This window comes from Leptodactylus fuscus, chromosome 2, assembly GCF_031893055.1.
Source record: "Leptodactylus fuscus isolate aLepFus1 chromosome 2, aLepFus1.hap2, whole genome shotgun sequence".
Classification (NCBI taxonomy): domain Eukaryota; kingdom Metazoa; phylum Chordata; class Amphibia; order Anura; family Leptodactylidae; genus Leptodactylus; species Leptodactylus fuscus.
Window position 1 is genome coordinate 255,084,405 of NC_134266.1, and position 25,974 is coordinate 255,110,378.

Sequence of the window (25,974 nt, forward strand, 5' to 3'; positions counted from 1 at the left end):
GACACTGCGCTCTCCTGGTTCTCCTCTTATCTCTCAGGCCGCACTTTCAGTGTATCATTTGCGGGCTCTGTTTCCTCCCCTCTTTCCCTTGCTGTTGGGGTTCCTCAGGGCTCGGTCCTCGGCCCCCTGCTCTTTTCTCTCTACACAGCCCCCATTGGACAAACCATCGCCAGATTTGGCTTCAGGTACCATCTTTATGCTGATGACACCCAATTATACACATCTTCCCGTGACATCACCCCTGCACTCATTCAGAACACCAGTGACTGTCTCTCTGCTGTCTCTAATATCATGTCCTCGCTCTATCTGAAACTAAATCTCTCTAAGACTGAACTACTACTGTTTCCACCATCTAACAGATCTGTCCCTGATATATCCATTGCAGTCTCAGGCCTTACTATAACTCCTAGGCAGCATGCCCGCTGCCTTGGGGTCATATTTGACGCAGACCTTTCCTTCACCCCTCATATTGAATCACTCGCACGTTCATGTCACCTCCACCTCAAAAACATCTCCAGAATACGCCCTTTCCTTACCAGAGATACACTAAAGACACTTATTGTCTCTCTGATTCATTCTCGCCTTGACTACTGTAATTCCTTACTAATCGGTCTTCCCCTCACTAAACTCTCTCCTCTACAATCTATTCTGAATGCAGCGGCCAGGCTCATCTATCAGGCTAGACGCTACAGCGATGCCTCCGGTCTGTGCCAGTCGCTACATTGGCTGCCTATTCATTATAGAATAAAATATAAAGTTATTACTCTCATCCACAAGGCTCTCCATAATGCCGCACCTCCCTACATTTCTTCCCTCATCTCTGTCTACCGCCCAACCCGTGCTCTCCGCTCACTCAATGACCTAACACTTACATCCTCTATTATCAGAACCTCCCATGCTCGTATACAAGACTTCTCCCGAGCTGCACCACTTCTCTGGAATGCTCTACCCCGGACAATCAGATTAACTCCCAACTTCTACAGTTTCAAACGCAAACTAAAGACGCATCTTTTCAGACAAGCCTATCACAATTCCTAATGCACAAAATTGTCTGAACACTGTATAAGCAATGCCGCCCCTGCTACCTCTTGTGTCACCCTCTCTACCTCATAGATTGTAAGCTCTTTTGAGCAGGGCCCTCAGTCCCATTGTGTGAAATGACGTTCTTTGTTATGTATGTCTGTATCTGAACCCTATAAATTGTACAGCGCTGCGGAATATGTTGGCGCTATATAAATAAAATGTATTATTATTATATTATTATTATTTTGAGGTTGCCACCTTAGGCTAGCTAGTCACTGACTTCAGTCTTGAAGCACAGATGGAGACGTCAGCTTGTATGAATGTCACAACTGCACTAAGATTCATCCCATATGAGTCAGTAGCAAATGAAACACAGAAATGGTGTCGGCGCCTGTTTAAGTTAATAGTAAAGTCATTTTCCTTATGGGATTAGATGGGTGATACTATAATCCGCCAAATGCCAAACAGGTATTTGCTATTTTTTGTAAGCCCCTGTCAAAACCTATAGTCAGTGATGTCTTCTGGCTCCATGTCAGATCAGTAGATTCTGTCCAAGGTCACGATTCAATTCTGTCTTTTAACACCTGGAGAGTCTTTCCCAAAGTCCTTTCCTTGTGTGACACCAACTTAGTATAGAGTCAGCCTGTCTACAATGCACACGGGAGAGGATGACAGTGGACAATAGGAGAGACTTATAACTGTAATGGTTGACTAAGCAGATCATATATTTATGTCTCTAAAGCAGAAATACAGAATGCTAATAATAGTGATAAGGTTAATAATAATATTAATAATAATAATAATAGTGTTATTGCTGCTACTACTACTACTAATAATAATGATAATAATAAGGTCATCATTATTATTATTATTATTATTATTATTATTAATAGTGATGATGATAATAATAATGATAATAATAATAATTATTATTATAAGGTTAATAATAATAATAATAATAATAATAATAATAATAATAATAATAGTGTTATTGCTACTACTATTAATAATAATGATAATAATAAGAACATCATCATTATTATTATTATTATTATTATTATTATTAATAATAACACTATTATTATTAATAATAATGATAATCATAATAATAATGATTTCTTTCCTCCTTAATTCCACCCTACTATTATTTAGTAATATCATTATTATTAGTAGTAATAAACTTATGATTATAATTATTATTATTAGTAATAACATTATTATTATTATTATTATTAATAATTATAACACTATTATTATTAATAATAATGATAATCATAATAATAATGTTATTACTAATAATAATAATTATAATCATAAGTTTATTACTGCTAATAATAATGATATTACTAAATAATAGTAGGGTGGAATTAAGGAGGAAAGAAATTATAGAAAAAGAAAGTGTGGAAGGGAAAGACAGGAAAAAGAATGACAGGAAGGAAGGGAAAGGAAGGAACGGAAAAGGAAGGAAGGAAGATAAAGATATGAAGAGAGAAGGAAGAAAAGAAGGAAGAAAGGAAAGAAGGAGGAAGATAGAGGAGAAAGGAAAGAGGGAAGAAAGAAGATAAAGAGAGGTGAAAGGAAGGAAGGGCGGAAAGAGGAAGATAAAGAGAGGAGGAAGGAAGGAAGGAATGGAAAAGGAAGGAAGGCAGGAAGGAAGGAAGGAAGGAAGGAAGGAAGGAAGGAATGACGATAAAGACATGAAGAGAGAAGGAAGAAAAGAAGGAAGGAAGGAGGAAGATAGAGGAGAAAGGAAGGAGGGAAGAAAGAAGATAAAGAGAGGTCAAAGGAAGGAAGGAAGGATGGATGGATGGATGGATGGATGGATGGATGGAGAAAGATAAAGAGGGAAGGAAGGAAGGAAGGAAGGAAGGAAGGAAGGAAGGAAGGAAGGAGGAAGATAGAGAAGGAAAGAAGGAAGAAGATAAAGAGAGGAGAAGGGAAGGAAGGAAGATAGGAAGGAAGGAAGGAGATAAAGAGAGGAGAAAGGAAGGAAGCAAGGAGAAAGAAAAAGAGAGAAGGAAGGAAGAAAGGAAAAAGATAAAGAGAGAAGGAAGGAAGGAAGACAAAGAAAGAGAAATGAATCCAGAGCAAAAAAGAAAAGAAAAAGAGAAAGGAAGAAAGAAGGAAAAAGAGAAGGAAAGAGTTGGGTAAGGGATGAAGGAGGAAGGTGATGTCATGGTGAGCAGTAATTTCTGTGCAGGGTAATGTTAGATTTGTGTATGACATGACTGATCCCAGCACAATCTCTCATATATCAGCCCCATATGTTGCACTAAATGAGCTATAATGCTATGTAACATGATACATACATGTGCAGATAGAATAACTGTAAAGAGTATTGTCATACAGCACCAGTGCAGGTAACATACAGCATCCTCAGCCCTAGACGTGACCGACATAGCAATCTGCCATTCCCTACAACCCCAGCCCTAGATATAACCTGCAACCATTCCGGCACCAGAATCAATTTCTATGGATCTATCACAAAGCCTTGCCAGATTTGTTACCGTGCTACAGTCTAAGTGTTACAAGAGGCATGAGCATCATTTTACTGACAACCCCCGAGCCCTGCCCCCACTGACTCTAAAACCCATCAGTTTCTAGCCCAGTGACATATTACAATTGATTGGGTCATTGCATGTCAGCTTAAGCAGTTATTAGCAGTGCAGCTACGTGAGGAGGGGTACATCACAAACCCATGTGCCTCATAGCCCTGATGTAACGTATGCCAGAAAACAGGAGAACCTGAAAATAAATGAAATACAAATAAATACAACCGTTACAATATGTCAGCATTCATAAGCAAGCTGTCTGCTCGCAACAAATCACTCCCAGCCTTGCTAGCAGAAGACTTGTACCTACATGGGCATGCTGGAGATTGTAGTTCTCCAGCAAATCAAGAGCCAAAGGACGTCTAAGTGTGCTGGCATCTATAGCGCCACCCTGTATTGTCAGGATGAAATACAATTAACCATCTCTCTACAGGTTAAATATATGTAGATACATAAATATATACATTCCTAGTATATACAATGTGCTCTTCTATAGTTGATGAGCACCTATATACACAGTGGGTGTCCATTCAAGCATTCTGCATAATATATAGGCACATAGCTTACACAATGCAGTATACTGGACCCATATAAGGATGACTATATACAAGCACTTATTGCATAGGTTACACTTAAAGGGGACAGGTCATCTCTCCTGACATGTCTGTTTTAGTAAACGCTTGCATTGACAAAGAAATGACGATTCTGGAAGATCTTCTCTTACGACTCTGTGTCGTGGCGTTCCTCTGCTATTCCTCTTGGAAATGTATATATAAATTAACAGCAAGGTGTTTCCATTTGGAGGTGTGTCCGTGCACACCCAGACATTATCCAATCAGTATTGAGATTTCCAGGGTGTGCAGTGACACACCCCTTTAACAAGTGGAATGGTAACTCCCGGTGATCAAATTTGTCATATATTTCCAGGAGGAATCACTGAGGAACAGCACAATGCAGAGTTCTAAGAATAGACGCTGCAGAAGTGTATAGTGTTGTCCAGTCCCTAGTGCGTGTTTCATGTGGATGACCTATCTACAGGATAAATCATTAATCTCTGATCTGTGGGGGTCCAGCCATTGGACCCTGTGCGGATCAGCATCTGGGTAGTGGACAGGGAGCAGATGCAGCTTTGCTGTTATGCAAGTAATTTGAGTGGAGCTGCAGTCCCATCCACTGTATGGTGGTGGCGCCAGGGAACTACATAGGACTAGGAACAGAATGGTTTCCACTCCGGGTCCTCTGCTATATCTGGGGGCTGCCGAAGCATTCGATTTGTGTGGGGTCTGGGTATCGGACCCCCTCTAATAGGTCACCAGTATTAAATATGAATCAGGGGGTCAGAAAACCCCTTTCATTTATGTGGAATGCAAACATTTACTAAGACGAGAAGATGGGAAGACGTTTAGGATGTAGCAGAGCTAAGTCGGTTGCCTAACAGCAGATTGATTTCCGACAAGGGTTTACAAGTCGAACCAAATGGCAAATTCAGGTGGGAAAAAGAAACGCAGGGAGATTTTTTCTATCCACATCCATAGAAGCAGCAAGGTTCTTCTATCCCCATCCATACAAGCAGAATGCATTTCTATCCCCATCCATACAAGCATCCTCTCCGATCATTCGCACTACATCCCCTACAAATCCAAGACCCCGGCTAGCTAAACACCTATGTAGAAAACACCAACATATCCAGAATAGCTTAAGATATAAAATTTATTCCTATAACAATAGAAGCTAATTCCATGCCACTGGATTGAGTTGCAGGTTCCCCACCCTCCCCCTCGCCTCAGTAGCAGTAAAACAAAAGCATACATTAAAGAGTGCATAGTACAGAGCTATGTTTGCCTCAGGAGAGAACAATAAGGGCACATGTTCTTCCAACATAAAGAAGTCATATTGGGGATGGAGTCACTGGATAACCGCACTTCAGGACTGCACATTACCTAGTCATTGCTTTGTACAAAAGATCAGATCTCTGTACCGCTACAGTTCAGAGACAGTAAGAGACGCCAACAGAGCATCATTGGAAAATGAAGACAGGGGAAGAGAAAGAACTTATAGTGTTATAGAGCCGAAAGCAGAGACTAGACGGAGCAGCCGGGAGATCAGCACCTGGAGAGCCTGGACAGCTCCTGGCAAGGATTACAGTAGTAAAGCAAGGTGCAGCGCTTGAGTACCTACCAATACTTGACTTAAGCTCCACAAGGCAAAGGTTAGAATAGAAAAAATACCCATCATTTTTATTTTTATTATTATTAATATTATTATTATTTGCTTTTTTCTATGTTCTTTTCAGTTTTTATTCTTTGAGTGGATTACAAATGATTCTTCCATCAGCCCCCTCAGGCATCTCCAAGTCATGAAGAAGTCAACCATTTAGGTTCTTTCTAAGGTTTTTGCTTATGTTATCGGTGTTTCACATACAATATCATATAGGTCGTATTGATCGAGATATCCTGGGTGATCATTATATACAGCTGGATGGGATTCCTCAGGCAGATGACATGATATTTGGTAGCATTGTGCACCTTTCGTCTCCAGAAACGAAAAAAAATAAAACGCTAGGTGGGCTCGTACTCATGCGTTTGGATGGATACTTATTGATTGAGATATATATTTCATTTTGTTTTCCGGGACGGTATCACCAAATATGTACAATACAGTGCCTGTGGGTGCCACCATCCAGATCAGGACAAGACCACAGACTGCAGTAGGTCCTCTCTGTCCAATGCTGAGGCATCCTGGTGCGACTGCTCGGTAATCCTGGGCTCCTGCTTTGGGCTGCTCTGTTCTTTTCTCTGGATGTTGGGTGAATTGTAGATGCCACTGTCTTGGGGGTTCCTTGGTTGTCTGTTCATCCTGGTATAGAAATTTCCTCTTTCTGCCTTAGGGCTGCAGTGATCTCTCTCATATTCCTCCTGAGCTTTCTCTATTTTGCGTTTTTTCATCTTGCTTTTGTGCATGTGAAAGGTGCTAAGTGAAAGGACAACCAGGCAGAAGATGACGGTAGCCAAGACTATCAAGACCAGAGTGGAGGAGAAGGTCTGGAACAAAGGCTCTACTTCTGTGGTGCAGCCGGTGGTGTTAGATGCAGAGGTCCTGTTTAGTATACAGGGTGGCATCGATAGCCTCAGCTGCTTGGAGATACTGGCACTCATTGAGAAGGTTGGTAATGCAAGGGAGGGTACAAAGTGCCTCCCTCTTACCAAGGGAACCAAAGCTGGATACCTGGGCTGCAAAGCTTAATCTTGAAGTATTCTGCAGACATCAACCTGCAAAGACAAGAAAGACGTTTGAGGTGATGGTATACTACAGGACCCAACTGGACACTTGCCCTAGAAATCCAATAGATTTCTGTTCCAACCCCAAAACCACATAAGTCCTGCAATGTAAACCTGCCATGCCAATGAGTCACTAAAGCCTTTGGGTATTGTATGTTATGCCACAGCTGCCAAGGCATTGCCTACATATATCCAATGCGGGCTCAAAAGAAACCTCAGAAATCTTTGATCCTCCTGAATCAAATGCCAACTTGGTTGCCAATCCCATATATTCATGTTCCACCAGCACAACCACCCATGTCCTGCAATGCAAACTTGCCATGCCAATTTGTCATTGCACCCTTTGCAGGCACTTTGGGTATTGCATATTATGGCACCTCTTTCCATTGCAGGGGCAGAAGAATCCCCAAATATCAGGTAGCAGTCCAAAAAAAAACCAAACCACCAATGTCCTGCAATGTAAACTTGTCACGCCAATCTGTCACCATACCCTTTGGGCATTGCATGTTATGGCACAAGCTTCCGTTGCAGGGCAGGCTCAGAGAAAGCCCCAGAAATTTGTGATCCTACTGAAACAGATGACAACTTGGCTGCCAGTCCAATTCTACCACCAAAACCACATAGGCAAACTTATCATGCAATTTAGTCAGTATATCCTTTGGGTATTGGATGTGATGGTACAGCTGCCAGTGCATTGTGTCCTCTGGACTTGGGCCATGGCAGGAGATGGCATGTCCATTGTTATGTAAGCACTTACCTGTGGAGGTGCTTGCTGCCGCTGCTGCTGCTGCTGCTGCTGGAGTCCCCGGCACTGGCTTGCTCCTGGCTGCAGAAGGCACTGACTGTCAGACAGCTACAGGAGAGGCAGCAGCCTATTGCCAGTCTGCACTGTGCTGACGTCATTCTGCCACTGTCTTCTTGGGCTTCTGCTCTGACAGCTCCGATGTCTCCGGCCGGCGCCTGCAGCAAGCTGTGCATCCCCATTAGTGCCCAGCAAGTAGGTGACTCCCCCCATGGCCTGGCACCCCTAGCAGTGCATTCAGTGCAGACAATAGGGGAACCTCCCCTGTATAGGATCTATAGGAGCACACTGGTGCTGGTCCCTGCAGCTTTCCTCTGCAGTACTGAGCAGGATCCAGAGCTCATTATAATGCCCCCTCACTCACACACCAGCCTGGATGCCAGACTCCTGCTTCATATACTGGCCTGTGATTCCTTATAACTGCTGGCAGTAATAACTAGTCAGGTTTGGCAGGTGTCAGCAAGCAGGACAGAAAGCGAAATATGCCATAAAGATAATTCAGTGACAAAGACTTGGCCTCCATAAAGCAAAAAATCTGATTCTCAGTGTCTGTCTAGATATCATTACTACTGGTATGTATCAGCGAAAAGTTACAAAGTGATCCAGACTGCAGGTAGATTATGTACTGTCCTATGGGTAGATTATGTACCATCCTCTAGGTAGATTATGTACCATCCTGTAGGTAGATCATGTACTGTCCTGCAGGTAGATTATATACTGTTCTATAGGTAGATTATGTACTGTCCTGTGGGTAGATTATGTACCATCCTCTAGGTAGATTGGATACTGTCCTATAAATAGATTACGTACTGTCCTATAGGTAGGTTATGTTCCATCCTGTAGGTAGATTATGTACTGTCCTATAGGTAGATTATATACTGTCCTATAGGTAGATTATGTACTGTCCTATAGGTAGATTATATACTGTCCTATAGGTAGATTATGTACTGTTCTACAGATAGATTATGTTCCGTCCTGCATGTAGATTATGTACTGTCCTATAGGTAGATTATATACTGTCCTATAGGTAGATTATATACTGTCTCACAGGTAGATTATGTACTGTTCTACAGATAGATTATGTACTGTCCTGCAGGTAGTTTATATACTGTCCCACAGGTATGTTATGTATCGTCCCACAAGTAGATTATGTTCCATTCTGTAGGTAGATTATATATTGTCCCATAAATAGATTAATTACCATCTTGCGGGTAGATTATATATTGTCCTGCAGTTAGGTTCTGTACCTTCTCAGTGGTATATTGTATACTGTCCCACGGGCAAATTATGAACTGTCTCACAGGAAAATTATGTAGGTAGATAATGTACAGTCCTGCATGTAGATTATGTACTGTCCTTCATGTAGATTATATACTGTCCCACAGGCAGATTATGTACTTTCCCACAGGCAGATTATATACTATCCTACAGGTAGATTATATACTGTCCTACAGGTAGATTATATACCGTCCTGCAGGTAGATTATATACTGTCCCACAGGTATATACTGTCCCACAGGTAGATTATATACTGTCCCACAGGTATATACTGTCCCACTGTCATACTGACTGACACTACTACATTATTGTAACATGCTGGCTGCTCACCGCTGATATATCAACCATAAATATGATAATCGTCGTAATACAGAAGCATGTATATACTTGTGAGAAGCCTTAACAAACATCTCTCCACTGCCAAACTATTGCAGGAGCAATGGGCAGGATGATGAAAGGCTTTCCCACACCAGCTAACCCCCCACCCAGCTGTGACAATAGGGAGGGAGGGGGTTGTCCCAGTAGACCAGGAACCTTTAGCCTCTCATCCTGACTTAACCCCTTCACTACCTTTCCTACAGTCATTTGCTAAAGGCCTCCAAACATTGCAGTAGAGACACTAGATATTAAGGGGGATTCCATATTGTATGTTAGAGCTCCCCCAACCCATAGTATGTCATTGCTATATATCACCACAAACTTATAAACTGACCATAGATTGTCGTAGTAACGCCAGATATCAAGGGGGGGATTCATTATTAATAAATTCATGTATTAAAGGGGACATTTGAACACCTCCAGCATCCCCAGGTCTCTATACCCTTTAATAGTTTCTGTTTCACTGATCCCGGAGCAATTGGAATTTTTTCTCCAGCCCCTACTATTCCTGAGCAATCAATGCAGCTAGTCTCAGCACCCAATATGTTAATTAGGCTCCCTACAGTCAGGTGGGCGGTCCCAGACTAGTCCAGCTCAGGAGTAGAAAGCTTAATGTTAGCATATTGGGTGGCAAAGCCAACAGAACTGATTGCTCAGCAATGGTAGGGGCTAGAGAAAAAAATTATCAGAGAAGCAGCTATACAAGAACAGGGGGGAGGTGAAAGTACCTCTTAAAGAACTCCCCCAACCTATAGTGTATTATTGGTATGTATCACCGAAAACTTATAACTGACCTGATTGTAGTAATGGCCGGACATTAAGGGATTACATTACATCTCCCACTGTAGTGACCACTATCCTAAATGCAGGGTGCTGTATTCATTGGCATAAGTTGAAGCTCCTTGGGCTCCAATGGAAGATGTATTATGGAGCCCTACTTAGGATACTGGTAGATTTTATGCAGAAGGGGAATCTTTAAGGAACATATGAGGTCATTGCTTTACAGTGAATGAGGAGAAACTCCTGTAACCTTGTAGGCTATAAATTATTGTGAAGGCTCTGGTCTCCTAGAAGGTCTTATGGGACTGTCTACAGACAGACACTAAGCCAAGCATGTGGCTGCGCAGTAAGATATAGAAGACATACACAACTCTAAGGAAACTGCTTCTGATGTACTATATGATCTATAGGAAGAATATGCAAATCTGTCTTCCATGGTGTAATTAGGAAGTCAGCTGCTGCTGCCTCAGTGTTGCAAACCAATAGAGGGCGCTCACTGGAATGTGCAAGGCTGTTTTCCCTGATGTAGTTAGGAAGACAGAACTCCAGTGAAATAACCCAATAAAGGCTGCTCCCTTTCGGATCATGCTTGACCTTCCAAGAGGCCTTCATTTTGCAATGACGCTGGGATTATTACCAGGTATAGTCTTTATTGGGTTATTTCACTGGAGTTCTGTCTTCCTAACTACATCAGGGAAGACAGGCTTGCACATTCCAGTGAGTGCCCTCTATTGGTTTGCAACACTGAGGCACCTGACTTCCTAATTACATCATGGAAGACAGATTTGCATATTCTTCCCATGGTCCTTTGCGAAGTGGAGTGCTAAAGGCTTAATAAGTCTCCACACACCTATATGGTGGTCTCTCCCTAAGGAGTGACAATATCCCCTTAACCTTATATGATCTATAGTGAGGGTGGAGGGGAGAGGGAGGTTTCTCTTGCCAGGTTGGGACCTCTACCATTCATAGTAATGGGGGGATTGTGCAGAGTCAGACTTAGGTGCTGTGTGTAACTGACCCCCACCAATCTGCTATTGATCACCAATCCTTAAGATCGATCAGCAATATTTTTCGCCTGCGAAAGGTTGGAGTCAGATTTGGTTTTTGTTTTTGGTACATGGATTTAAAGGAATGGGAAATATAAAGGTAATATATTAAAGGTATATGTAAGGGAATTGCTACTTGAGCAATTCCCTAGTGATGCTGTTGAAACCAGGGAGGAAGGGGAAGACAGAGACAGTGAGTCCTAAACTTGACCCAGTCCCTGTCCCTGCCTACTTGCCTCAGATACCCTAGGTGGTAGCAGGACAACTGGGCGACAGTCCCTTCTCTAATGCCATGACACTAGACAGTTGACAACTAAATCTAAGGCAGAAATCTTCTTCAATTCCTCTTCACCTGTGCCAAAAACTGCAGCCAATACAATGTTTCCAGCCATACAGTGTGTCAGTATATATTTCTAACCTAGTAGCCACAATGGAGCGCTTGCATTTGTGAACTGACTAAAGTCCTGTCCTTGCTTTAATAGTCTTTATTTTAGGAAGGTTATACTAAACATAACACGATGTCAACAATTTCTCTTCTCAGCAAAAAGCAGCCATCTCCTTGCCATAGATATGTAGAGTATATTAATACCGCAGGAAGACTGTGTGCACTGAATTCTCTATTAGTTATTTGCTGTATAACTCTGCCCTGCAATGATGTGGCTGCATTTTGTAACTTTTTTTGTCTGTAGGGAGAGATCATCATACGGATACGCTGCAGCAAATTATGTCAGAAAACCACCATTGTGCTGCAGTTGGTTTTTCAACAATATATCATGTGTACAGCAGTGTATAGCGGCATCTAATGAATGCACATTGATATGGAAAGATTCCAGGGAACAGTCAGGTTAGCTGATGAATGGCGTGGCTTGCAGAATTGATTTGCAGTCGTACATTCAGCTATGGAGCCCGTTTAATGGATTGAATACAGGAGTTTTCATATAAGTCTTATCTGTTACTAGCAGGAAAGCTGTTATTTTAGCAACAATTCATAATCTACAAATTTCCGATGCGAGGCTGCAGTCATTCTGTTCGGGGGCAGTTTGCAGGGTGAAATGATGCGGATTTTTGGTGTTCGTAATAGACACAGTAATGGGAGAATGTCCACGTCATAGTAAAATGTTAACACAAAATCAGGGACATTAGGTGACGATTGATATATTCTAGGTAACAAGAGAAAATATATATAGATTATTGCGGAAAAGCAGCTTTTTCTGTTGCAGATTTTGTTGCAGCTTTTTGAGCCAAAGCCAGGAGCGGATGAGCAGAAGGGAGAAGTATAAGAACTTTATATATATATATATATATATATATATATATATATATATATATATATATCATTCCACTTGTAGCTATTCTTGGCTTTGGCTCAAAAAACGTGCAAAATCTGCAACAAAAAAAAGCTGCGTTTCCACAACGTGGGACCTAACGCCAGGGCTCCATGGGTCAGAAACGCCTGTGGTGGAAACGCTGCAGGAAAAAATTGCAAAGTGGATGGAATTCATGCGAATCCCCTCCCCACTTTGTGGAAAAAATTGCAGCGCAGACATGCTGCGATTTCCAAAACTGTTCCAGTTATATCTACGGAAACGCCGGCAGCTTCCCCGTAGATATAATTGTAACAGAAAGTCCACGGAGGAAAACTCGTTGCATTGTGTTCATGCTGCAGTTGTTCCTGGCCCATGGGGCCTTAGCCTATAGAAGTTTTCCAGGATAATCCGAAACCCCAGGGGGCTGTGGGTGGTGTAAAATCAAAGAAAGTGACAATCTGCTATCCTTGGTCCTGTGCTAATGTTGAGTTACCAATACCCAACATGTGACACCTAAGACCAATGAAGGGGCACAGTGGTCACCCAAGCATCTACAAATCCGGTCTGGCATCGCTGGCAGCGGAGGAAATGGGAATTGTATTGTCTGACTGGATGGAGGACCTTTGCTTTCAACTCCCCCATCCCCGAAATTTTCAAATTATCCAGGAAAACCCCTTTAAAATAGGCCTTTGATATGAGATTGGAAAATTGGTAGGGGTCCAACAATCATCGGCCGCACCAACCAGCTTACTAAAAGGGATGCAACGCTGAGATGAGCACCGCTCCCTCCCTCAGTTATTTACCAGTCACAGTGCCATACTTTTGGTACTGGCTGTGCTTGGTACTGCAGCTACAGTCCTATGAAAAAGTTTGGGCACCCCTATTAATCTTAATCATTTTTAGTTCTAAATATTTTGGTGTTTATAACAGCCATTTCAGTTTGATATATCTAATAACTGATGGACACAGTAATATTTCAGGATTGAAATGAGGTTTATTGTACTAACAGAAAATGTGCAATATGCATTAAACCAAAATTTGACCGGTGCAAAAGTATGGGCACCTCAACAGAAAAGTGACATTAATATTTAGTACATCCTCCTTTTGCAAAGATAACAGCCTCTAGTCGCTTCCTGTAGCTTTTAATCAGTTCCTGGATCCTGGATAAAGGTATTTTGGACAAACAATTCAAGTTCAGTTAAGTTAGATGGTCGCCGAGCATGGACAGCCCGCTTCAAATCATCCCACAGATGTTCAATGATATTCAGGTCTGGGGACTGGGATGGCCATTCCAGAACATTGTAATTGTTCCTCTGCATGAATGCCTGAGGATTTGGAGCGGTGTTTTGGATCATTGTCTTGCTGAAATATCCATCCCCGGCGTAACTTCAACTTCGTCACTGATTCTTGAACATTATTCTCAAGAATCTGCTGATACTGAGTGGAATCCATGCGACTCTCAACTTTAACAAGATTCCCGATGCCGGCATTGGCCACACAGCCCCAAAGCATGATGGAACCTCCACCAAATTTTACAGTGGGTAGCATGTGTTTTTCTTGGAATGCTGTTTCTTTTTGGACGCCATGCATAACGCCTTTTTTTATAACCAAACAACTCAATTTTTGTTTCCAAAATGAAGCTGCCTTGTCCAAATGTGCTTTTTCATACCTCAGGCAACTCTATTTGTGGCGTACGTGCAGAAACGGCTTCTTTCTCATCACTCTCCCATACAGCTTCTCCTTGTGCAAAGTGCGCTGTATAGTTGACCGATGCACAGTGACACCATCTGCAGCAAGATGATGCTGCAGCTCTTTGGAGGTGGTCTGTGGATTGTCCTTGACTGTTCTCACCATTCTTCTTCTCTGCCTTTCTGATATTTTTCTTGGCCTGCCACTTCTGGGCTTAACAAGAACTGTCCCTGTGGTCTTCCATTTCCTTACTATGTTCCTCACAGTGGAAACTGACAGGTTAAATCTCTGAGACAACTTTTTGTATCCTTCCCCTGAACAACTATGTTGAACAATCTTTGTTTTCAGATCATTTGAGAGTTGTTTTGAGTAGCCCATGATGCCACTCTTCAGAGGAGATTCAAATAGGAGATCAACTTGCAATTGGCCACCTTAAATACCTTTTCTTATGATTGGATACATCTGGCTATGTTCAAAGCTCACTGAGGTTACAAAACCAATTTTGTGCTTCAGTAAGTCAGTAAAAAGTAGTTAGGGGAATTCAAATCAATAAAATGATAAGGGTGCCCATACTTTTGCACCGGTCAAATTTTGGTTTAATGCATATTGCACATTTTCTGTTAGTACAATAAACCTCATTTGAATCCTGAAATATTACTGTGTCCATCAGTTATTAGATATATCAAACTGAAATGGCTGTTGCAAACACCAAAATATTTAGAACAAAAAATGATTAAGATTAATAGGGGTGCCCAAACTTTTTCATAGGACTGTATTTGCAACGTATGTATGAGAATGGGAAGGAGGTGCAATACTAGGCCACTGCAAAAGATGTGGCACTGTGACGGTAAATAATGAAGAGTAAAAAAGCATAACAGCGCATTGGCCCATTGGAGTCAGACATCAATTATATATTAACACCCTGTGGGTGTGGGGTCTTAGCCTTAAAGGATTTTTTCTATCCATAGGATAGGTTGTCAATATGTGATCGGCAGAGGTCCAGATAGGGTTCATGTTACATATTTTCCACTGGGATTCCAAATTTTTCGATTTCTCCTTCGGTGGGTCTAATATACCACCGCAAACCAGAACTGCCCATATCTGCAAGTAACAACGTACCAAGGTGATCGGGATCGTATCTCCTATTGCCTGAGGGAACCGGAGGCTGGAAATAGTGGCACTGCTGACACAGCACAAAATATCTCCAGAAATGTAAATGCGTCTTTAGAAGAATACTTAAATAAAACATCATTTTAATGGAATTTTCACATAAATGTAATGTTTTATTAATGCGAGCCTGACCTCTGCTCTGTGTAGTCTTCATAATGCAGCAGCATTTCTTATTGAAAGGATCCCTGTTATTAAATATGTCCATCGGAAAGCTACAATAAATCAGATAATGCTCAGTGTGGGCGGGGGGCTGTGAAGAGCACAATCCTGGGCAAGAAGACCGAGATTTTGGAGCTATTTTTATCCATGATGACATTAAGTTTGGGATGAAAAAGGAATTTATACTGGGAGGTTTCATGTTTTTTTATGTCGCTGTAGACGGGGGAACTCTGGAATAATAGCCGATTACTCCTACCCCCCCGCCCAACACATATATACTTTACATGAGATTATTGTAGGGGTTGTCTGGTTGTATACAGGCTAATAGGGAATTTGGAGTTATTAGAGGAGGTCCTATCTTAGGCCACTTGTCTATCAGCCAAAAGATCTACTTTGGAGGACATGATTGTCCTATGATTAAAGAAGACCAATCACCAATCTATCCAAATCTATTAAGACATTCCAAAGATATAAGCCCTTTCAATGTTGACACATAATATGGCATACTATGACATACGGTACACCGACATATCCCCCAAAGAAACCACTTATGTTACCGCCCACTTGGCTAAGTATACCTTAGTTTGCATCAACATTATCATGGCTTATATCTTTGGAATGGCTGAACGGATTTAGATAAATAAGACACCAAAATGCTCGGGATGACAGTGTCAATCAGAGGATCTCATTGGGCTTTTCAGACCTGGTGACAGCTCCTCTTTTAATGGACTGCATATTGTTTATAATGAGAAACATGCAATGTAGTTCTTCATATCACCTCTAGTGGCGCTAAAGGGAAATAAAACACTTTCTGTCAATTTCCTCCACAGACTACACCTGATCATTGGTGATATTAGAGTTAGGAAACCTTTCCAACAAAGAGACATTGTCAAAAGTAAAGAACCCCTTTAACATGTTGGTATGGGTGTTTGAAGATCTTGTCTTCCCTCTTGTGCTGGTGTTCCTTTAAGTAACAGCTTCTCAGATATTGTAGTTTGATCCAGGTTGCAGCCCTGTCAGGGTAGTCGTAGATTCTTTCTACTTCTGAGATGTGACATCTCTGCAAGACGGTATGTGTATATATGTTATGTATGTGTAATGTATGTGTGTGTAATGTGTACGTGTCTAATATGAATATGCAATATGCGCATGTAATGTGTATGTATGAATATATATGCAATATGTGTATGTATTGTGAGAAGGAGACAGGCAGAGTACTAGAGTCTCCCAGTATATCTCCCCCAATTTTTTGACCTATGTGTGGTCCAGTGGGGGTCTTGTGTAGGCCTCAGCCCAAGTGTGGGTACTGGGCTCATTATTGGGCCATAAAAGCCTGCAGAGCCTACACTTCAGGGCAGATCCTGGGAGCGGGAGGGAGCGCCTGGGTCTGTCTTGAAATACTGAGAGTCTGGTGAGACCGTACTGTGCTATTTTGTTTGTTCATGTGGTTGGTAGTAAGCCACACGTATAGTTAGTGTTATACTATTTAGTTAGTGCTCGGATGAGCAGGGTTTTGTTTGATGTTTTGCCTGAAGTTAAGGCTGTATTTTATTTTGCTTATTCTGTACCTGAAGTGAAGGTTTATTTATTTTGCTCTTTTTCCAAATAAACCTGTTTGCACCAGACATTGCGTCCCTGTCTCTGACTGGTTGGGTCCGCACCATTGCTGCTACCGAGCTACCTTCCCCACAGCATGTATATTTTGTAATGTGTGTGCAATGTGTGTATGTTTGTATATAGAGTGTGCACTATATCACGTGTGTGTGATCTATCAGCACTATATAGGTAGTGTTATGTGTTACGTTACATTTTTTGGGAGTTTGTTTGCACGATTTTAGGGGGAGGCAAACTAAATCTGAAAACAAATGAAAATGAGAAAATCCTGCAAAAACTGGCAGCTAAATTCTTTACAATATATTATCGTCAGCGCCAGATTTACCCCAAGCGCCATGCTATCCTATCAGGCCTGTTGCTCAGACATACAATACTCCAATATAACCAGGAGCTATCCTATGACGGTGTAATATGACGTTCCTCTCTCCTTATCTATACTTGGCGGTTTTCACAATTGACTTTTTAATTAAACTGTTTTTATTTGTAGATATTTTCATTAAATTGCAACAAAAAATATTCCAGTCTTTTTTTTTCCTCCTGACTTAATTGTGCAGCACTAAATTAGCTTGAAGGAGAAGTTTTAATTAAATATTAATATATTTAATTAAGGCTAAATGAAAATGGTCTAGTTACGTTTGCACTAAATATATGCTATGGCAACATATTAACCATTGCTGTCGCCAAGTAAGGATTTCCTAATGGTAGACTAATTCATTTTGGGAAAATTTAGGTTGTAGGGGGTCTTTAGGGCAAAACTATGTAAAATGGCTCCCTTTCAGTAGGAAACTGTTTGTCTAGAGTCTCCATATAAGTCAATGTCCAACGTTTTACGATCCATGAAGCGTGACTCAGGTTATCAAAGAAAAAAAAGAGAAAAAGAAAAAAAGTGCACTAAAATGTAACTTTTATTAATGCTCATTAAAAGCTAGCTATCCATATGATAACAAATGGTAGGGCTAAACTGCGTGTGTGACAAACAGGCTGCTATACTAAACTAGGGGTTTAGGAACAGAGCTGCACCTCTCATGAGGCGACCTGAATCGACCGCTTCAGGCGGCGCTATGCCGGGGCCCCGGGGGGGCAGCATTTTTACTGACCTAAGCCAGTCCAGGACAAGCCTCGGCAGCCCGGCACGGGAAGCGAGCGGTGGATTGGGGAGGCCCTGTGGACGCAGCGCTTCTTTAACTTATCTATTAGCAGCGCTGCTCCAGCGGCCACCCCTCACGCTTAGCAGAGAGCAGGTCCTCTCCCTGCCTGCTAACGCCGCCCCCTCCGCTCCGCCCCCTCCTCCCCACACGCCGGGTGACATAGCCACGTAATCAGGTCCGACGTGTGCCTGCGTCCTGAAGACCGGACAGAGGACCGGACCAAGAAGAACAGGGAGCTGCAGGTAAGCGGACACCGGTGGGGGGGAAGGGGGTTAATCACTACACAGCGTGGGGTCCAAAAATTGAAAAATTTTTGGACTACATGCTGTGTAGTCAGGGGTGAACCTAGCCATTTTGCCTTGGGGTGGTGGTGGGGGGGGGGGTTGGGATTGGGGAGGCGGCTTTCTGTCGTCTGCCTCAGGCGGCAAAAAGGCTAGGTTCACCCCTGTTTAGGAAATATCTTGGGTACTAGGTAACCTCCTATCACTTTGGTGAATCAATTGCCTGGATACTAGTTAGCATGATTCCCTAGGAGATTCCCTTTCACCCATAGAACTCACATAGAATACACCACACAAACTAGTAGCACTGAGTCCAATACAGCAGACCCAGTAACAAATCATCAGAGGCATTGGATGGTTAACTAAAGGCCCCCCAGCGTACCCGATTCATGGGTTAACACCAGAAAACAACATGGGGCGTTACCCCATGAGGCCGGTCCCTCCCTAGGAAACAGACCCTAGTAGCCTTTAGATTGAGTTTTTTTTTCCTACGGACCTCTTGGGCCCATTATTTTGTTATAGAGCCTGAGTCCTTAGAAGATTCTCCGGTACCCTGGACATTGGTGGTGCTGGACAGACAATACATAAGCAGTGCCAAATGCTTACAACCACTGCAGATGGCAATTCAGATGAGTCCACTAAAGCGTTAAGTGGCCTGAATTATTTTCTTGTAGTACTGTAAGTGTCTCCTGTGGAATGACCCAGACTAAACAATGGCACAATATACTTAACAGTTGCTATGGTTGGTATCTGGGAGATAACCCCTTGCCATGGCCTGCCCTGACTAGACATTTCTAACAGGGGATACATCAGTCACTCTCTTTGGATCTTCCCTGCACCACCATTGACCTCAAGGCTATTGTGCCACTTCCTTATACCAATAGCCCAACCTTTTATGGTTGTGAGAATGAAACGTCACACAATAATTGTTGTGACAAGAAAATGGTTCCAGGCCACACTTGGGTCTCTCTGAAGAGTAGCTGTCTTGTATTATTGATTTCTAGGTCTTTATTGGCATCTTCACCCTGGTTTTCAGTTTCTTAAACACTTCTGTCCACAGTTCAGTGGCACACTCTTCACGCTGTACTTGACCTACCCCACCTATACATAAGCCAGTATCTCAGGTGGCTTCACGAAGCACATCTGGTTCCCAAACACGTCTCTTGTCCCTTCTATAAAGAGTTCTGGCGCACTTGCCGCAAGTGTACCTCTAGTATGTCTTACTGATCCCTTTAATAGATCAGAATACTGCCCTACGATGGTCACTGTATGCCTATGGCGTTTTTTTTTATGTAGATTGTGAGCCCCATACAGGGATCACAATGTACATTTTTTTCTCTATCAGTATGTCTTTGTAGAATGGGAGGAAATCCACGCAAACACGGGGAGAACATACAAACTCCTTACAGATGTTGTTCCCGCCAGAATTCGAACCCAGGACTCCAGCGCTGCAAGGCTGCAGTGCTAACCACTGAGCCACCGTGTTGCCCCTCACTGTATGCCTATGGTGTATACAGATTTGATCAACCTTGTCCAGGGCTTTTATACCCTATTTGCCCCGGATGTATTGGATAGAACAGGCATTGTCACTTTCTAAAGAGCCCCGGCCTTATTTTACCTTTGGCAGTGTCCTCCAAGATTTCATATTTCATATTTCTGACTTGACCAAAGGGTCGGCATAATCTTCAATGCTTACAATGATCTCCGCTTTGCAGCAATTACAGATAGACAGGCATATAGGAGACCCAGAGAGATCACAATGCTATTTATAGGTTGACATATACTCATTTATAGAGTTCTCTGTCCATGTGACGGTATCCAGCTCTGCTACATCTGTATCGGCTTCAGGTTAGAAGGGCTTTGTTGTAGAGCAGATCTTCCATTGCGGTAACGCCATTCTCCAGTAGATGTCACTGTATTAACAATCTGGAGCCCAAACAACATCTGTCATCCTCAACATCCTCAACCACTCCAAAAGCGTTAACCCTTGTGCTGCCCTGTCAGTCCTCCGCCAGAGCCGCTCTTCAGTATCTGGAATACTTTAAGAGACATTTGTGCGGATCCTGGAAAACAATTAGCAAAAATTTATGCCGATTCCTTTTTTTTCAACTTCCAAAATCTGCTTTTTATGTCTTATAAATCATTTTCATTGCTTTTCCCATTCAATGTCAACTATGTAATAAGAGCCACCATTGTAAATCCTCCAGGTGATGACATGCCGCTAAGATAATAGACTTCTGACTTACGCCGGCCATACAATTAAGGCGATATTCAGATGACCGTGAATAGGACATTAAAAACACACAAAATGTGACTTATTGCGACTCATTTTCATGGATACCTCATAGACTTGAGCAGTGGCGTAACTAGGAATGGTGGGGCCCTGTGCCGAACTTTTGACATGGGGCTCCCCCCCCCCCCCCCGACACCGAAGATCTCGACCGACCCCCTCCTACGCATTCCTGTGCGCTCTATTATGCCCCATAGTGGACCCTGCACACAGTATTATGTCCCATAGTGGCCCCTGCACACAGTATTATGTCCCTTAGTGGCCCCTGCACACAGTATTATCCCCCATAGTGGCCCCTGAACACAGTATTACACCTCATAGTGGCCCCTGCACACAGTATTATGCCCCATAGTGGCCCCTGCACACAGTATTATAGCCCATAGTGGCCACTGCACACAGTATTATGTCCCTTAGTGGCCCCTGCACACAGTATTATCCCCCATAGTGGCCCCTGCACACAGTATTATGTCCCTCAGTGGCCCCTCCACACATTATTATCCCCCATAGTGGCCCCTGCTCACAGTATTATCCTCCATAGTGGCCCCTGCACACAGTATTATGTCCCTCAGTGGCCCCTCCACACAGTATTATCCCCCATAGTGGCCCCTGCACACAGTATTATGCCCCATAGTGGCCCCTGCACACAGTATTATTCCTCATAGTGGCCCCTGCACACATTATTATTCCCCATAGTGTCCCCTGCACACACTATTATGTCCCATAGTGGCCCCTGCACACAGTATTATGTCCCTTAGAGGCCCCTGCACACACTATTATGTCCCTCAGTGGCCCATACAGGACTAAATACTGTCACGTCACCCGCTGACCGCTATACCAGGACAATTGGGGATAGTAACTCTTATAATGAGGCACACAGGGGTTAATGTGAGGGACATGATGGGGGTACTTGCTATTAATATGAGGCACATGGAGTTATTAAAACAAAATTAATCACCCCCAATGCCTGATATTAATAAGCATAGTAACCCAAGTATGTCCTGTGTGCCTGTGTTTTCTTTTTTTAGTGTCACTTTCCTGGAGCTTCTTCTCTTGTGTGCAGAATGGCAGGAGCGCGTCAGGGATAAGCCCCGCCTCCTGGGCTCTCCTCAGCCCTCTCATTGGTGGGCAGAGGACAGCCAGAGAAAGGGGGGGGAGAAAGCGTCCTGAGAGCGTTGAGAGGAGCCAGACCTGCAGCTCCTGCATCGACTCCTGTGTATCAGCTGTTGCTGCAGCTTCAGACATATACTTTCCCTATATTAATAGGAAAAGTATTCCACCAACAGGGGGCCCCTGCAAGTGCTGGGGCCCTGGGCAATAGCCAAGTTTGCCCCTCCTAACGCCGGCTCTGCTTACCTCTCCCGGGCCGCCAATCATTATACTCGGGGGTCCGAAAAGACCCCCGTGTATAATGATAGCAGCGGTAGCGGTTGTCACCGGGCCCCTAATGACCCGGGCCCTGTTGGAGCTGCTACCACTGCTACCACGGTAGTTATGCCACTGGACTTGAGTCTCTTGACGGTTCAGCCAAAAATAGGACATGACCATCAAAAAATGGAAATGTGAATAACCCCATTGAAGCCCTCTATGATGAGCACTCTGGAAAGGAAGGGGTTAAAACAATATATCAGCCCAAAACATGTTATACTTGTAGGTGAGTATATACTGTGAATATAGAAAACTTGCCAGCTCCTCGAAGCACAGGAAAATTTCCCGAGCTGCCGGAGTAGCAGTCACTTTATATGTGCAGTGAGCACATATGGGAGTGTGTCCGACATATTTAGTGTCCTTGTCACAAGAAAGGAGCATGTCGTCTGACAAAAGGAGGTAATGTCCAGAAGAGGGATAGCCATAGGTGGTGTGACTGTCCAAAATTTTTTGCAAAGTGTACATGTGACGTTCTTCTGGACATCCTCTTCAAATTGTTGGTAAGAGTGACCTATAGCAAACCAAATATTTTCCCTGCAGCCTTGGGAGTGAATCTTAGTCTGCCTGGGCTCTAGAATCCCGAGCAAATCACTTTCCCCCCATTTGTGTATAAATAAAACAGCTCTAAAGCTAAATAACAGAGGGATATTTAGAAACTGGTACATCTGTTGTATCTACCGCCGTTACTTTTATTTATAATCTGATATAACAGTGAGGCAAAGCTCACAAGCAACAGTGGGATTTGTGAGATGAGGTCTCAGGAAACCACAATAGACCCGTCAACCTAGTTCATGAATATTTGAACCCTACAAGATGAAAACCAAAGTTCTAGCAAATGGTGGGGGTCCTAGCTCAGGGCAGTGACTTGTCCCCATGGCAAGATACTGTAATAGAGGAGATACCATTTGAGTTTGACTTGTTAAAGGTTGTCAACCCAAGACGATTTGTTGTAGAAAGCCTGGCTGGGGACACAGTGAAATAATGAAATTGCAAGGAGGAACACACCCATGGATAGTGATAGCATCCTACGACTTTACCCCTTCAGCACCTTCACACTTGTGCTAGTTGTCCACTAATAATCCAACAATACCACCACCCATTTGGTCCATCCAAATTTCTTCTCTTTCAACAACCCTTAAGACTCAAGAATCAGTCTTAGGGTAGGTCTGTATGGGTTAGGGCTAGAGATGAGCGAGTACTGTTCGGATCAGCAGATCCGAACAGCACGCTCCATAGAAATGAATGGATGCACCTGGTACTTCCGCTTTGACGTCGGCCGGCCGCTTAATCCCCCGCGTGCCGGCTACGTCCATTCATTTCTATGCGAGCGTGCTGTTCAGATCGGCTGATCCGAACAGTACTTGCTCATCTCTAGTTAGGGCACATTGCAGGACCAGAAGAGCAGATTATACAATAAAGTTGATTCATCTAAGACCAGGTTCACATCTGCGTTGGACTCTTCATAGGAAACTCTGCTGCAGATTCCACCTAAAACCAAAGGAGAGAAAAGTCCTGCAAGAAGGACTTTTCTCTCCACTAGTTTTATACTAAAATATAGTCTATGGGGTCCGCGAGTGTCCTCAAGTAACCACTTTTTAACCCGACAGGAGAGACAAAAACCAACGTAAACCATTAATGGATCCAGGTGAACCCCATTACCTATAACTAGTTACTGTTAACAAGAATAGGATGTGTCAGGTATCAAGGGTTCACTGAAGAGTGGAGGACACGCTACACCCATAGAATATACACATTAAAACATCACTTTTATTGAATTATCTCTAAAAACAATTAAAGCATACATTGTTAAACACCGTGCTAAAGTGTACCTCAATTGTGAGGGTAAAAAGAATAGGGAGAGGGGCTTTAGTATCTGCTTATCCCTAAAAGGGAAAACCCTCACTCCCTAATCCAGATAAAGTGGCTCAATTCCAGACACTGAAAACCAACAGAGAAACCTCTGAACAGGCTCAAAGATTAACACACCACCCCTCTGAGGTTACTGGCCTAACGCCACGCCAACAGAGGGGAAGGGGGTATCAGAGGCCAGGTATCTCAAGGGACTGAGCCGGGAGAAAAGACCACCACTAACTGAAGAAAATGACCCTACGTGTTTCTTCTATATGAAAGATTCATCAGGTGTCTCAATTAATCCTCACAAACAATGGTTGGACAAACAGATGATCAATCCCAAGCATCACGCCATGTAAATATGTCCAACAATCAGATGACACATGGGTATAAAATCATGGTTGGCCACATCTTCCAATATAAACTGTAAGCCAACAAATCCAAACTATACGGGGATGGCCCATCATATTAGCCATCGTCTGGAGCCCTGGTCACCTTGCCCGGGGAGATAAAAAGGACCTTTAGTTTAGAGATCAGCAATATTGAAAAACATTACAAAGCTTTATGACTTGTGTTGTGAAGATATACCTATAAAATGAAGATCTCTAAAGCCTCCAGTATGGTAATATTATTCGGCCGTATTAGCAATGGTCTGCGTCCCCCTCCATCCTAGATGTAATTACATCCAATACTTCCATTTTTACGGTACCTGTGTTCCTTCCTTAATCCTAATTAAATCCTGGCAATAGTAATAAGATGCGGTTAATTCGCACATTTCCCCACAGACTGTAACAGACCTGTAAAATTAATGAGAAACACTCAAATTCAGGATGAAGGTCAAGTATCAAATTGATTTCATAGCAAGGGTTAATAGTCAGGTCATCAAAACAATGTTAAAAATTCATATTTCAAGATGAAAAGTGGAAAAGACTTCAGGGCTTGAGGGTTTTTTTTTGTTATTATCAGATATAAATAAAATATAGAGAGCGTCACATGATGGCAAAATCCAGGTCTGAGCAAATATAACATATACTCGTAGAAATATCTTATATTTCTGTGTATATTATTTTTTAAAAAAAATTTCATTCAATAAGTGACGCAAAAATTTTATTTGTAGACGTCGCTATGACAAAGATGGAACTAAAGGAACCCCATCTTGGTGTGCCAGGAACAGATGCCCCATAACAAGGGAAATTGGGCGCTATCTATTTATGGTGCCATTCAGGGGGCCTTGTTACTTGTTGATACTCGTACTCGATCGAATACCACTCGCTATTTGAATGGAAAAATTTGATGCAGAACCAGCGTTGATTGGCTGAATGCTATACAGTCGGCCAATCAACGCTGGTTCTTCTCCTACCTTTAGAAGTCTTCTCCGCACAGCGTCCCTGCGGCATCTTCTGGCTCTGAATTCACTCTGCCAGGCATCGGGCCTGGGCAGAGCCGACTGCGCATGCCCAGGCTACAAGAAAATGGCCGCTTTGACTGTAAGCGGCCATTTTCTTGTAGTGCGGGCATGCGCAGTCGGCTCTGCCCAGGCCCGATGCCTGGCAGAGTGAATTCAGAGCCGGAAGACGCCGCGGGAACGCTGCACGGAGAAGACTTCTCGGAGGATCCAGCCCAACCCTCACTTGTGGACTTGGTAAGTATAATTTGATTGAACGTTGCCTACCCCTGAAACGAGCATTTTTCCCCCACAGACTATAATAGGGTTCAATATTCGATTCGAGTATTCGAATATTGAGCGGCTACTCGAAACGAATATCGAATCTCGAACATTTTACTGTTCGCTCATCTCTAATCAGGAGGGATAAGGGGTATTATTAATCTCACTGGATAATAAGGGGCATTATTAATTTTTGGGGCAATCAGTAGTATTATTAGTCTTAGAGAGCAATCAGTAG

At 42.9% G+C, this 25,974-nt stretch overlaps 1 protein-coding gene across 2 annotated transcripts in view; it reads right to left on the reverse strand.

Moving 5' to 3' along the window:
- Window positions 1–5,239: 5,239 nt before the first annotated feature.
- The window catches only part of C2H11orf87 (chromosome 2 C11orf87 homolog), a 322,081-nt gene continuing 301,346 nt past the window's right edge, over window positions 5,240–25,974 (reverse strand). The window contains exons 1-2 of one of the 2 annotated variants that reach the window (XM_075266079.1): window positions 7,611–7,773; window positions 5,240–6,844 (exon numbers count right to left, since the gene is read on the reverse strand). In XM_075266079.1, coding sequence (XP_075122180.1) covers window positions 6,260–6,730 — 471 coding nt within the window. In that variant the 5' untranslated portion in view covers window positions 6,731–6,844; window positions 7,611–7,773 and the 3' untranslated portion in view covers window positions 5,240–6,259. Of the gene's footprint in view, window positions 6,845–7,610; window positions 7,774–25,974 lie in introns of those variants that run through there. The other variant, XM_075266080.1, reaches the window with a different exon arrangement.